Source organism: Chlorocebus sabaeus, chromosome 19 (genome assembly GCF_047675955.1).
Source record: "Chlorocebus sabaeus isolate Y175 chromosome 19, mChlSab1.0.hap1, whole genome shotgun sequence".
Taxonomy (NCBI): Eukaryota; Metazoa; Chordata; class Mammalia; order Primates; family Cercopithecidae; genus Chlorocebus; species Chlorocebus sabaeus.
The window spans coordinates 22,963,488-22,975,936 of record NC_132922.1 but is presented as its reverse complement, the minus strand read 5'-3'; the positions used below and the strand labels follow the sequence as shown (position 1 = coordinate 22,975,936).

The following is a 12,449-nucleotide window of genomic DNA, read 5'->3' as shown; positions in this document are numbered from 1 at the left end:
TGACTTTTGTATACAAATCATGGAAAGCTACTTAGACAAAGTGCTGGAGATGATTAAAAAGAGCCAGATTCAAATTTATACCTTAAAAAAAAAAGCAGAAGCAGATGTCAACTGACTCATTTGTGTATATTTTGGAAATGTGCTGAAGATATGCATGTGCATTTCATCAGGACATTTAAGGAATCCTAAACTTTTTACAGTGGTTGTGTATCAGAGACAACTTTAGAAATTAAAAAACTTTAAAACTTACACTGCGGTGTTTTATGCTGGATACTCCTGGCTCTTACAACAATTTGATCTAATCAAGACACTTTTCAATCTGACCAAAATGGTATTTGCTCATTTAGAAACAATATTCAGAAATTTTATTTTCTTGAGACAGTCTGTTGCCCAGGCTGGAGTACAGTGGCATGATCATAGCTCACTGCAGCTTGAACTCCTGAACTCAAGCAATCCTCCTGCCTCAGCCTCTCAAAATGCTGGAATTGCAGGCGTGAGCCACTGTGTCTGGCCAAAATTTTTAGAATTTAAGGCACATAATATATATCTTATCTAGAATTACTAAAGAAAGAATTAAAGTAGCATTTTATTTTTTCATTTACTATTTGAACAATAAAAACTTCAACTCCTCCAAAAAGCCTTTTCTTCTTTTTTTTTAAAACTAGAGAGAAAAAACATCTGATCTACCAAACCTTTATGGAAGAGCTTACTCCACGCCATGCATCCTGCATCTTGCTAGGTCCTGGAAACAGAAATGATGAGTATAGTATAATCCTGACCACCAAAAGGCATCTAGCTTACTGAGGAAGACTTTTAGAAGTGATGCCTGGGTTTAAAACAAGGGGGTCTGAGGATGGAGAGAGTGTGAGATGTGTCCTGCTGGAGCATGGTGTACTCTGTGACCGCTGGGATGACAGGCAGAAGGACTCTTCCTTCTTAAAGGATATAACACCTTAATAACACTTCGCTACAATGCCACTTTCTCTTGAAACAGGAAATCCGTTTCCTACGGTAGGTAGATACATTCTAAAGGAACAAAAGATATTAAGTGAGGACACTATGCGGAAATCCCAGACTACTTGGCTTGTTTCATCAGGAAGTGATGAAGCTTCTAGAAAATTACAGAGAACAGTGGCTAAAGCAATAGTCATATACAGACTTCCCACAAGCCATCAACAAAAAGCCCTAATGGCCCATACATTTAAATACATATGATTTCTGTAGCAAACGACTGTGACCCTGGGTCACACTGACAGATTTTTAAAACAAATCCTTGTTCCTAGAGTTACAGTGACAATGTCACCCTCCAATTATCTAAACACGTCAAAGCATCCACCCAAGTATTCAGTTACACCACGAGTCAAATCGCATCTCTTCTCTACATGGGGAAGTATAGTTCATAAACATTACCAAAGACAGCAAATCTATAAGAGCGGTATACAAGTCACCTGACAATTTAGCTGAGAGAGTTAAATCTTAAGAGAAATCAACAATCACTCTGAATTAAAATATTTGGGGCTGCATTTGTATTAAATTCACCTGCAGTGACAGAAAGCCCCCACCAGGTGGAGTTTCAAATTCTTGGTTTCTACAACACAGCAAGGAAACCAAACAGCTGTGCTCCAAGATGAAAACATGAAACTATTTCATGTTTGTCCTGACTCTGAGGACTTGCCTACTGATTCACTCAAATTTAATAATGCTGCTGTTTTCTTTCTTTTTAAAAGCAAGTAATATGAAAGAAACTCAACCATTTAACTTGGTTTTTTTTCTAAATTAGCTCACTCAAGAAAAACCAGAGGTCATTAAGTACAGAATGAAAACTCACTGATTAAATCAGACTAAGACAAAAACCTCCAGGAGTCAAGGTGCCACAGTACAAACTTTGAGGATGACTATACTTTCAGAAGGTCTTCCTAATTTTCTTTTTCCAAATCACCACCAACACATTCACTTAAGGGAGAAAAGGTCAAATCATGAACTTTTAAATTGGGTAAGACTATAGACAGTGATTCACTTAACTTCTGGATATTCACAACTGCATAGGTAACCAGATTCTGCATGTGAGGTGTTACCACTAAACACAGGTGCACTAGAGGAACATGCATTCCCAGCAGTCACATGATCTCCCATTCAGAAGGTGCTACCCTTGGGTCATAAAAATAGTGTTGAGAAAAACGCAGGTTCTAGCCACAGTCTCCTACCATAGGCCCAGACATGATGGTGGTCTTGTGAAAGGGGATCATTCCCTGTTTACAAAGCAAGAGAGTCAGGCTCCCAACTGAGGTGCAGGATAGGAGCTGGGGCTGACTGAAGGGGTAGGATCTGGATCTGGCCATTAACCATTCCCCACAACCTGAGCCTCCACAAGCTGTCCTCTGATCCCTGGAACAAGGCACACTCAGCAAATCTAGGAAGGAGATTCTACCCCAATATCCCCAACCACCTCACCTCCCCAGGTCTAACAGGCAACCCAATCCATGGGGTGTAGCTCCACCCCCACCCAATCCCACACCCACTTGCTGGCCTATTCACAGTTACTAAGTTCTCAATTCTAGTGTCACTCCAATCCTTAAGGAGCAAGTTTTAGGCACTAAACATTGACTGCTGGTATGGCAGATGCATTCTAAAGTGAACCCCTCCCCGTCATAAGTCACCCTCCCATTAAGTGCAAGCAGAACCTCTAACTTGCTTCTAAGTCACAGACTGTGGCAAAGGTAATGGTAGGCCATTCCCTTATTAATCAAACTAATCAGGTCACATTACCCGACCACTAAATATGTAGTGATCTGTTATGCAGCAACAGAAAACATACAGTTGGTGAGAGGAGTTTATCCCCTGATCCACTGCACACATCTCTGTCAGACCTCAACTCTTCCATCCCATTCCTTTCCTAAGGGAAATCACTATTAACAGCATCTTATGCATTCTTCTTGATAATCCATACATAACTAAGCAAACATATTTTTCTCCTTTTTAATATAACACATGGAAGCATATTATACATTCTTCTTTGTCTTTCTCTCTCCAGGTTGTCTTGAAAAGGATTCTCCATCAGTGCAAATAGGGCTCACTCCCTTTTAATGATTGCACTGAACTCCAACATATGAGTGTGCCATAATGTTCTTAATCAGTTCCCGATTGATAAAGCAACACTTAGACTTCTGATCTTAGGTTTATACACCTGTCACTTTACAGAGGGTAGAGTCAATTCCCAGAAGCAGAATTTTGCTGGGTCAACAGGCTATGTGCACTTGTAATTCTGCTAGGCTAGTACCAGTTCTACCAATTTATATTCCCATAGGCAATGTATGGGAGTGCCTGCTTCCTCATCCCTTGCCAACCCAGATGTTATCAAAAGGACATCAAATTGATTTTGTATTCCAGTACAAACTCTTGGCTCATAGTGTTTAGTTTCCTCATTATTCTCAAGCTCATCAGGTTCATCTGACCGATATTTATGAAGGGCCTACTCTGTAAAAAGAGAACAGGTTGCTAAACAAAGAGAACAAAACACACCAATGAAATGAGCAAAAGCTTCTGAAATTCAGCAGACAGGAAGACTGATTCCAACTTGAGAGAAATCTCCCTGGAGCAGGCAAGCTCCAACCTACCTACATCCTGAAGGACATGTCAACGTTGGACAGAGAGAAAGGAGTCCCAGAAAGGAGACGAGAACAAGCAGTGCATTGGAACAGGAAAGCACAGGGTATGGTCCGTGGCAGAGCAGTGTGAGGAGAGGAAGACAATGCTCAAGTGGCAGCTCCAAGAGTGACTGCCCCGGCAAGGCCTGAGCTAGGGAAGAATCAGTCAGCTGATCTGAGAATCAGGATTTCCACTTTTAGCATTAGCTAAGTGATCATGAGAAATACTAGCTTATCTGGGCTTCAGGAGGTTAGCCCTGAAATCAAACTTTCTGTAGCTGCAGAACTGTGTTCAAAGTAAATCTTACAGTCAAAACTAATGACAAGCAAGCACAACTGCGCTGGCAGAGGAGAACACGAAGGAAGTCAACCCCTTATTCTAGTTGCTCCATCCTGATAACCTGAGGGAGGAGGGGGGCAAGAAACTCTTAGGATTATATGAAGCAGAGTCTAAACGCAAGGAGGCCTAGGTAGCTAAGGTTCCCTTCAGCTCGAAAAACTACTCCAATTCAATGTCAGATGGTGCACCTGCACCTTCATTTCTATTCTGCTTGCCTATGAATTCATTTATTAACAGGAATTCACTGAGTACCTACTATATTTCAGACAGCATTATAGGATCTGGGGAGACATGGGCTAAGGTTACAAAGACTCTTCACTCTGAGGTTTAATTTCTACTTGGAAGGGAGAGAGAAAAATGAAATAAACGTATAATGTGTCAGAGCAACGAGTGTAAGAGGAAAAAGTGTAATGATTGTTCCACTCATCAAAACTCTACACATCCTCATGTCAGGAGTCTTCCCTTCAGCCTTTTCAGCTTTGCATTCTTACAGATCGTCTGTTCTCTTCTCTGAAATCCTATAGCACTTTAGACCATGCTATAAGCCTCTGCCACTTGTTAACTACTTTATTGTACTGGGCTTTTCTTGCTAAGACTGTAAGTCTCTTGTGGGTGCTATACAAATCCTCGACAGTTACCACAGTGCTGTATGCACAACACTGGTACACACAGCACAGGCATTCAGTACTATTGATTGCTATGACAACATTACCATTTTAGGACTGTAAATGTGTTCTGCCTTTTCTCTACACTGTAGACTAGAATATTCAAGTGACAAAATTACCTAAAAGGGCAGAATGAAATGAACAAATTAACTCAACAGAAAACCAAATGGGATCTGGTAAGAAGTAATGACCTCCAGGTGGTCCAGGTGTTTGGGATAAAAGCTAACCCTAAAACTCTAACTAGTCAAGGCCAAAACAATGGAGTGGAACTTAAAGGGATAAGAGTGTAGGGGCAGCTGTCAATGCCTGGGAAAGTGGACAGACAAGGATGTGCAGAAGAAAAGAGCAGACCCAGGGTCCCTGCACCACTAGATTTCACAATCACCTCCTCCCTGAAATGGGGTTCTGGTCCTAGCTCTCCTGCCACCACCCATACTGGCCTTCAACACCGCCCCACCCCCCACCCCACCCCAACCCTGGAAGCTCAATGCTCTGCTCTATGCTTAAAAACTGTCAAGGGCACCTTTGCACCAAAAAGCTCCTTTCCCTTTCTTTTTGTAACAGAGAAATGTGCATACTGGAATTGTTTTTTTTTCCACATCAAAAGGTCTGATAATCCTTACATATCAGTTCTTTAATTATCCCCAACTAGGAGAGCACATTAGACAAAAAGCTCCTGTGACACAAAGGTTTACAGTAGCACTAGTTACAACAGCCAAGAGGTAGAAAAAACCCAAATGTCCATCAACAGATGAACGCATGAGGCCGGGCGCAGTGGCTCACGCCTGTAATCCCAGCACTTTGGGAGGCCGAGGCAGGAGGATCACGAGGTCAGATTGAGACCATCCTAGCTAACATGGTGAAACTCCATCTCTACTAAAAATACAAAAAGTTATCTGGGCTTGGTGGCGGGCGCCTGTAGTCCCAGCTACTTGGGAGGATAAGGCAGGAGAATGGCATGAACCCCGGAGGCGGAGCATGCAGTGAGCCAAGATCGTGCCACTGCACTCCAGCCTGGGTGACACAGCAAGACTCCGTCTCAAAAAAACAACAACAAAAAAAACCCAGATGAATGCATGAACAAAATGTGGTCTATCCATACACTGGAATATTATTCAGCCACAGAAAGGAATGAAGTACTGACACATATTATAAAGATGAATCTTGTAAATAAATGCAAAGCACAAGAAAGAAGCCAGCCACCGGAGGCCATGCGTTGCATGATTCTATTTATATGAAATATCCAGAATAGGCAAATCCCAAGAGACAGAAAACAGGTTAGCAGTTGCCAAAGGTTAGGGGGAAGGAGAATCAGGGAATGACTGTTCATGAGTACAGGGTGTCCTTCTGGGGTGATGAAAACATTGTGCAGCTAGACAGTGGTAATGGTTGCAGGATATTGTTAATGTACTAAATGCCACTGAACTGCACATTTAAAAATGGTTAAAAGGGTAAATTTTAGGTTATGTGTATTTTATCCCAATAAAAAATAGTTCCTGCAAATTCAATAAACTTTAAAATAAATTTATATCTTACTAATCTCTAAAATATAATGGGAAATAGGAGCTATGAACATCAAAAAACCACATATATGCAGGTTGTGGTTAGTCCCCAAACAATACTTGGTGTGAACACAGACTCTCGGAACTCTTGTACAACTGGAGCTAATAATAATGACAATTATGGATAGCATTTACTGAACTACGCACTGGCTCTATGATATGATTTGGCTCTGTGTTACCACCCAAATATCATCTCAAACTGTAATTACCACATGTCAATGGAGGGACCTGTAATCCCCATGTGTCAAGGAAGGGAGGTGATTGGATCATCGGGGGCAGTTTCTCCCACCCTGTTCTGGTGACAGTGAGTGAGTTCTCACAAGATCTGTTTAGGAGTTCCTCCTTCCTTCTCCTCTCTCTCCTGCCGCCATGTAAAATGTGTCTGATTCCCCTTCCACCATGACTGTAAGTTTCCCAAGGCCTTCCCAGTCATGCAGAACTGTGAGTGAATTAAACCTCTTTCCATTATAAATCACCCAGCCTTGGGTAGTATCTGTACAGCAGTGTGAAAACAGACTAATACACTCTAAGTGATCGTATTTAATCCTATAATTACTCTCATTTTACACAAGATAATACAGGCAAAGAGAGGCTAACCAACCTGTCCAAGATTAAATAACCAGCAGGTGGCAGGGTCTCAGAATGGAAATCTGAAGCCCACCTAGTTTCAGAATGTATGTTCTTAGTCAAAGCTCCACGCCTCGCAACACAGATCCTCCTCACTTGGGCTCAATCCAGTCTTTTTCACTAGCTATCCACCCCAAACATCACCATTTTCACACACAGAACTACCTACTCAGCCTTTGCATGTGCGGTGCCTTCCACCTGGAGCACCTATCTCAAGTGCTGCTGTCATGCATCCAGTGCCTCCTTTCCTCTCTGAAGTCTGTGCTGAGGTGGAGGGGATGGGAACCAGCGCCTCCAGGGTTCTTGTGCAATCTGCCCTTACACTGCTCTTTCCACCAGCATTCATGCCTGTAAACACTGCCCATTTTCGCCTGAGGACAGGAACAAAGAATTTTTATGCCTCCAGCAAAACCAAAGGTATCTTGTACTCCGCTGGTGAACAACATAGACTGCAAACCTATGGACCATAAGTCTGAGTCAGTCCAGCCATTCTGTTTGGTCATTATAGCATTTTCAAACACCAACAACATAATGGGAACGCCTTCCCCAGGGCACCCGATCCTGGTGTGGCATACTGCTGCTTGGTATTTTAGTGATGGGCAGCTCCAGGCTTGTAAGCTGTCCTGACCTAGTCATTAACTGACTCACTCATTACTGCCAATTACTTCTCTTCCCATCATTCTTTCACATATAGTAAATCTTAGCTGTAAACAATACCAAGAGAAATAAAAGGGCATAACAGATATCATTTCATTTCTACAGATTAAAAAACTCTCTAACAATGTCAAAGGTGAAAAGATCCCTAAAACTGAAACAACTTCAAATCACAGCAAAACTAAAATTTAAGAACTTCTAGAACAAAAGTCCCTTATCAGTGCTCACACTTCTAAGCAGGAAGGGGGCCCTAGGAGTTGGCCCAGCCTGGTACTGGGTCACTGCTGGCAGTCTCAACCCCAGCGACTTCTGAGAAAAGGTCAGGGACCTTTGTTTAGGCAAGTTTACCTTCAAATTTCAACAGCAAAACCAGACATTTAGTGTTTGACTTATTTCTGTTTAGCTTACAACACTGCTCAAGTTCAGGAAATAAGCACCAAAAACAGAAATGGAAGGGGATACCTGCTGAACACACTGTGCTTTTACCATGACAAAACAAAGGGTGCCACTCTTATTCCAAAGCTTTAGTTCTCTAGATTAGAGGAAGAGGACCAGTGCTTGTATTTACATGTGCTGTGTAAAACCAAATCAGCACTTATAAAAAAAAGAACCACATTAAATATCCATGAACTTTGGCAAGATAAGACAGGGGTCTTTTTTTTTTTTTTTTTTTTTTTTTGAGACAGAGTCTCACTCTGTTGCCCAGGCTGGAGTACAGTGGCGCAATCTCGGCTCACTGCAAGCTCTGCCTCCCGGGTTCACGCCATTCTCCTGCCTCAGCCTCCGGAGTAGCTGGGACTACAGGCGCCCGCCACCATGCCTGGCTAATTTTTTGTATTTTTAGTAGAGACGGGGTTTCACTGTGTTAGCCAGGATGGTCTCGATCTCCTGACCTCGTGATCTGCCTGCCTCGGCCTCCCAAAGTGCTGGGATTACAGGCTTGAGCCACCGCACCTGGCCTTTTTTTTTTTTTTTTTTCCCCTCTGAGACAGGATCTCACTCTGTCACCCTGGCTGGGGTGCAGTGGTACAATCACCGCTTACTGCAGCCTCAAATTTCTGGACTCAAGCAATCCTCCCATCTAAGCCTCCCCATGTAGCTGGAATTACAGATACATGCCATCATGTCCAGCTAATTGTTTTTTTCTTTTTAGAGACAGGATCTCACTATGTTGTCCAGGCTGGTCTCAAGCTCCTGTGCTCAAGCAATCCTCCCTCTTTGGCCTTCCAAAGTGCTGGGATTACAAGTGGAAGCCACTGTGTCCAGCCTAAGACAAGAGTCTTAATCTGGCATGAGGAATAAGTGTCTTTGTGAAAAAGAAATTTTTTTGTTAAGTCAAAAGCCAGGAGTAGAAATATTTACATCTTAATAGGATTCAAAATAGAAAGCTAAACAACTATTAAATTAAAATACTCTACACCTACTTCTGGAATCTAAAAGAAAATTTTAAAAAAGATACTCTACACAAACTATTTTCCACAAATAACAACTGTGGCTGAGTTACTAAATACTTGCATGCAAATTAAATTTTTGCTTTCTTAATCACATTTGAAAAGTAAAAGGGACTTATATTATTTAAAGAAGCTTGAGGGAGAATTATTTTGTAAACAATGTGTTTTGTTTTTCAATGAAAACAACCTACATTTCCCAGGTATACTGGGACTTCCTAAAGGGATCACTTGTACAAAGGCAAAATCCACACAGAAAACAAATCACCTTCTCTCTTACTCTGGTCTCTTTGCTGCAAAGACCTACTAGACTACACTCCAAGCTCATTTCAGCATAGAAATGTAGGCCATACAAGAAAGAAAGGAAATAATTTTAACTTAATCCTAAATGTGATAGTAGAAAATAATTTTTAACTATAAAAGGGAACAGGTTAAATGTCATTGAGTAATACTTACTGCTGGTTCAACTTGACTTCTATCTGCAATATCTATATGGACAATTTCAACAGTTTTCCATGTGTTTGGATCTAAACCATGTACCTACCAATGACAAAGAGAAAAGAAATAAAACAAAGTGTAGATTATTCTATTATGTTTACATATATAATCTTTATCTTGAGTCACTCAGGGTACATTATAGGGAATTAAAAGACCCAAATTATTATTTCATTATATTAGCTGTCTGATATTTTGCAGGATCTAGAAATCTTTTATTACCACTTATAACCCCAAATAATAAGGAAGGAGAGAATAAGGATGCTGCCAAATGAATAGAAACCTGTCAATATTATTTTCTGATAGTCCTCACAGATGATTTATTTAACAAAATATACTAGACCTACGTTTAACCCAAATGATACACAACAAAGTACTTGTAACTTTTGTAACCAACAAAGTTCTATACAAACATAAGGTGACATTACAAGTAGAATTCAAATGATGCACTGTATGGTCTAAAATCTCTCCAAAATTTGATTATCCTAAAGCTATTCAGTTTCAGTATGATGCCAACTCCTTTCTATTGCATGTTGATCCATCATTTATTTCTGAAATGCCATCTATGAACTAATTAGGAATTGTTTGAAAACTGCCAAAGACATGCCCATTTAAAAGCTGAAAATAGCAGACTAAATCATATAGATTAATGCACACCAAACCATCTCATCTAGATTATAAATTATAGAAGATTACTATAAAAAACAACAAAAAGCCTGGGTGCAGTGGCTCACACCTGTAATCCCAGCACTTTGGGAGGCTGAGGCAGGTGGATCACCTGAGGTCAGGAGTTCAAGACTAGCCTGGCCGACATGGTGAAACTACTGAATGGTGAATCTCTACTGAAAATACAAAAGTTAGCCAGGCATGGTGGTGCATGCCTGCAGTCCCAGCTACTTGGGAGGCTGAGGCAGAAGAATTACTTGAACCCAGGAGGCAGAGGTTGCACTGAGCAGACAGCGCATGATTGCACCCCAGCCTGGGCAACAAAGTGAGACTCTGTCTCAAAAATAAAAAAAAATTTAAAAAAAGAGAAAAACAACATAAAATGTCAAATGATCACTTGAAAGAAAACTCAAGTCAAATACTATATATTAAAATTCAAAGTTCTATTAATTGGCTAATTGGCATCAATAACATAAGAGCACAGCAATAGAACAGTAAAAAACAGAATTTGTCATAATCATTAACCTACTCTCCTGGAATGCATGTGCACCAGAAAACAGAAACTGCTGAGTCCCAACCCTACAGATTCTGGTTTGAGTCCCAACCCTACAGATTCTTGGGTGAGGTCAGAGTATCTGCATTTCAAACAAGTCCTCAGATACTGTGCTGCTGCTGGCCCATCCAAAGACCACACTTTTGAGAACCCCTAGACCAAGGGCATCAACCTATACAACAGGCCTTCCCAAGCTCCAGACAAACCTTACTAAAAGTTAACGATTACATTTTTTTTAAGTCCTAACTCAAAGATGTTCTTGAATCTTAAAGAGATAAACGTGCACCAACTTATATAAGTCAAGAGCTTTTCAACATTTTTGTAAGTTATTCAAGTACTTTATCCCTCCTGCCTTTCAGCCATTTCTCTGACATCAGCCCATACCCTAGCAAAGCAGACAGGAGGTAAAAATTAAAGCAATCAATTCTGCTATGCAGAGCAGCTCTGGCAAACACTCAGAGATAAAAGCAATCTAATTAGCAAAACTAACGGCTAAAATTGGGCTGGGGGTTATCTTTGAATTTTGTTTACCCAAGCTCTCCTTGCCTCAGATAAGAGTTGCTGATCAAAACAGCAACTTTACCAAAGTGTCAAGGCAAGGGGACTGATAGGGAAAGCCCATTTGGTTTCTGGCTGCTTGCCTGCCTCATCTCAATTTGACACAGCTTGGTGTGGTCAGATACTAGTCCAACACAGGTGACATTACTTTGGTGATGACAAGTGAACTACATACAGTATTCTCGTTTCCAGGGACTTCTGTAATAAAAGTGCAGAGTTGAAACTTACATTTTCTAATGTTCCCAAGTCTGGTTTGTGCCATGTTTCGATTTTAATGAAGAAATCATCTTTCATATATTCATTCTGCAGAAAACACAACAGGAAAATGATAGTAATCTTCTACCTGTTCCTTGGTGCCCACGTCTGAGGGAGCTTTTCCCAGTATAGGCATCCATGCTTTGACTCTACAAGGAGACTGATCCTTAAGTGACAAAGAATCATTAGCTACCCATTTTCATAGACTTGTCAGGCAAACCAAATGCTGCATGCTTTTAAATAATTCAAACAATTCGACTTGCCACGCAGCATACTGGGCTAATAAAGAAGCTGTGAGGTCTGATAAACAAATATCGTGTTTGAAGGGAGTAACAAAAGCAAAATAAAATCAATAGGGAGATTTTGAGACAAGGGTGGAAAGGGCCCATGAACACTGGGAACATGTGGTAGAGTGTGGGGGCTGGTTGGCGGGACACAGGAGGGAACCATGCAGTGAGGGGCAGTTAGCAAAGAATGGTTGAAAATAACTACTGTGTAAAACAAAGTTTAAAGATAAAAGTATGAGACACAAAAATAGTTTTACTCACCGTTACAACTGAGGCATAATGGAGAGGTAGGTAATGAAAGGAGAAAAATTTCAGAACATTAATTGGAGTCAAAACAATCTGTGCCAAAACTTAATGTCACAAAGACTAAACTACCTAAAAACACAGAACATTTATTTAGTAACTTATGTCTGCAAAACAGAGTTTCTACACAAATGACACTATACAGCACATTAATTTAGACTATGGAGTACAAATAAAATAGGAAGAATCATCCAATTTTCAAAATAATGCTAAAAATAATAATGTCACAAAAGCAAAACATTATTTATAAGGTCAATTTAGCAAATGATAGGATGCTGTTTCAGAAGTCTGTCCTATTCCTCCTCTACTATGTAGCAATGTAAGTAAAATACTGTTGAAAAGCACCAAAACACCCTTGTGAGTGTAAACGACCTTTCTTTTGGCTTACCCCT

The 12,449-nt window shown here is 40.7% G+C and overlaps 1 protein-coding gene across 1 annotated transcript in view; it reads right to left on the bottom strand.

Annotated features, from left to right (window-relative positions):
- Positions 1-12,449, bottom strand: part of PITPNB (phosphatidylinositol transfer protein beta) — a 68,698-nt gene that overhangs the window by 34,393 nt on the left and 21,856 nt on the right. The window contains exons 5-7 of the mRNA XM_007975258.3: positions 12,016-12,023; positions 11,441-11,515; positions 9,397-9,480 (exon numbers count right to left, since the gene is read on the bottom strand). Coding sequence (XP_007973449.1) covers positions 9,397-9,480; positions 11,441-11,515; positions 12,016-12,023 — 167 coding nt within the window. The remainder of the gene's footprint in view (positions 1-9,396; positions 9,481-11,440; positions 11,516-12,015; positions 12,024-12,449) is intronic.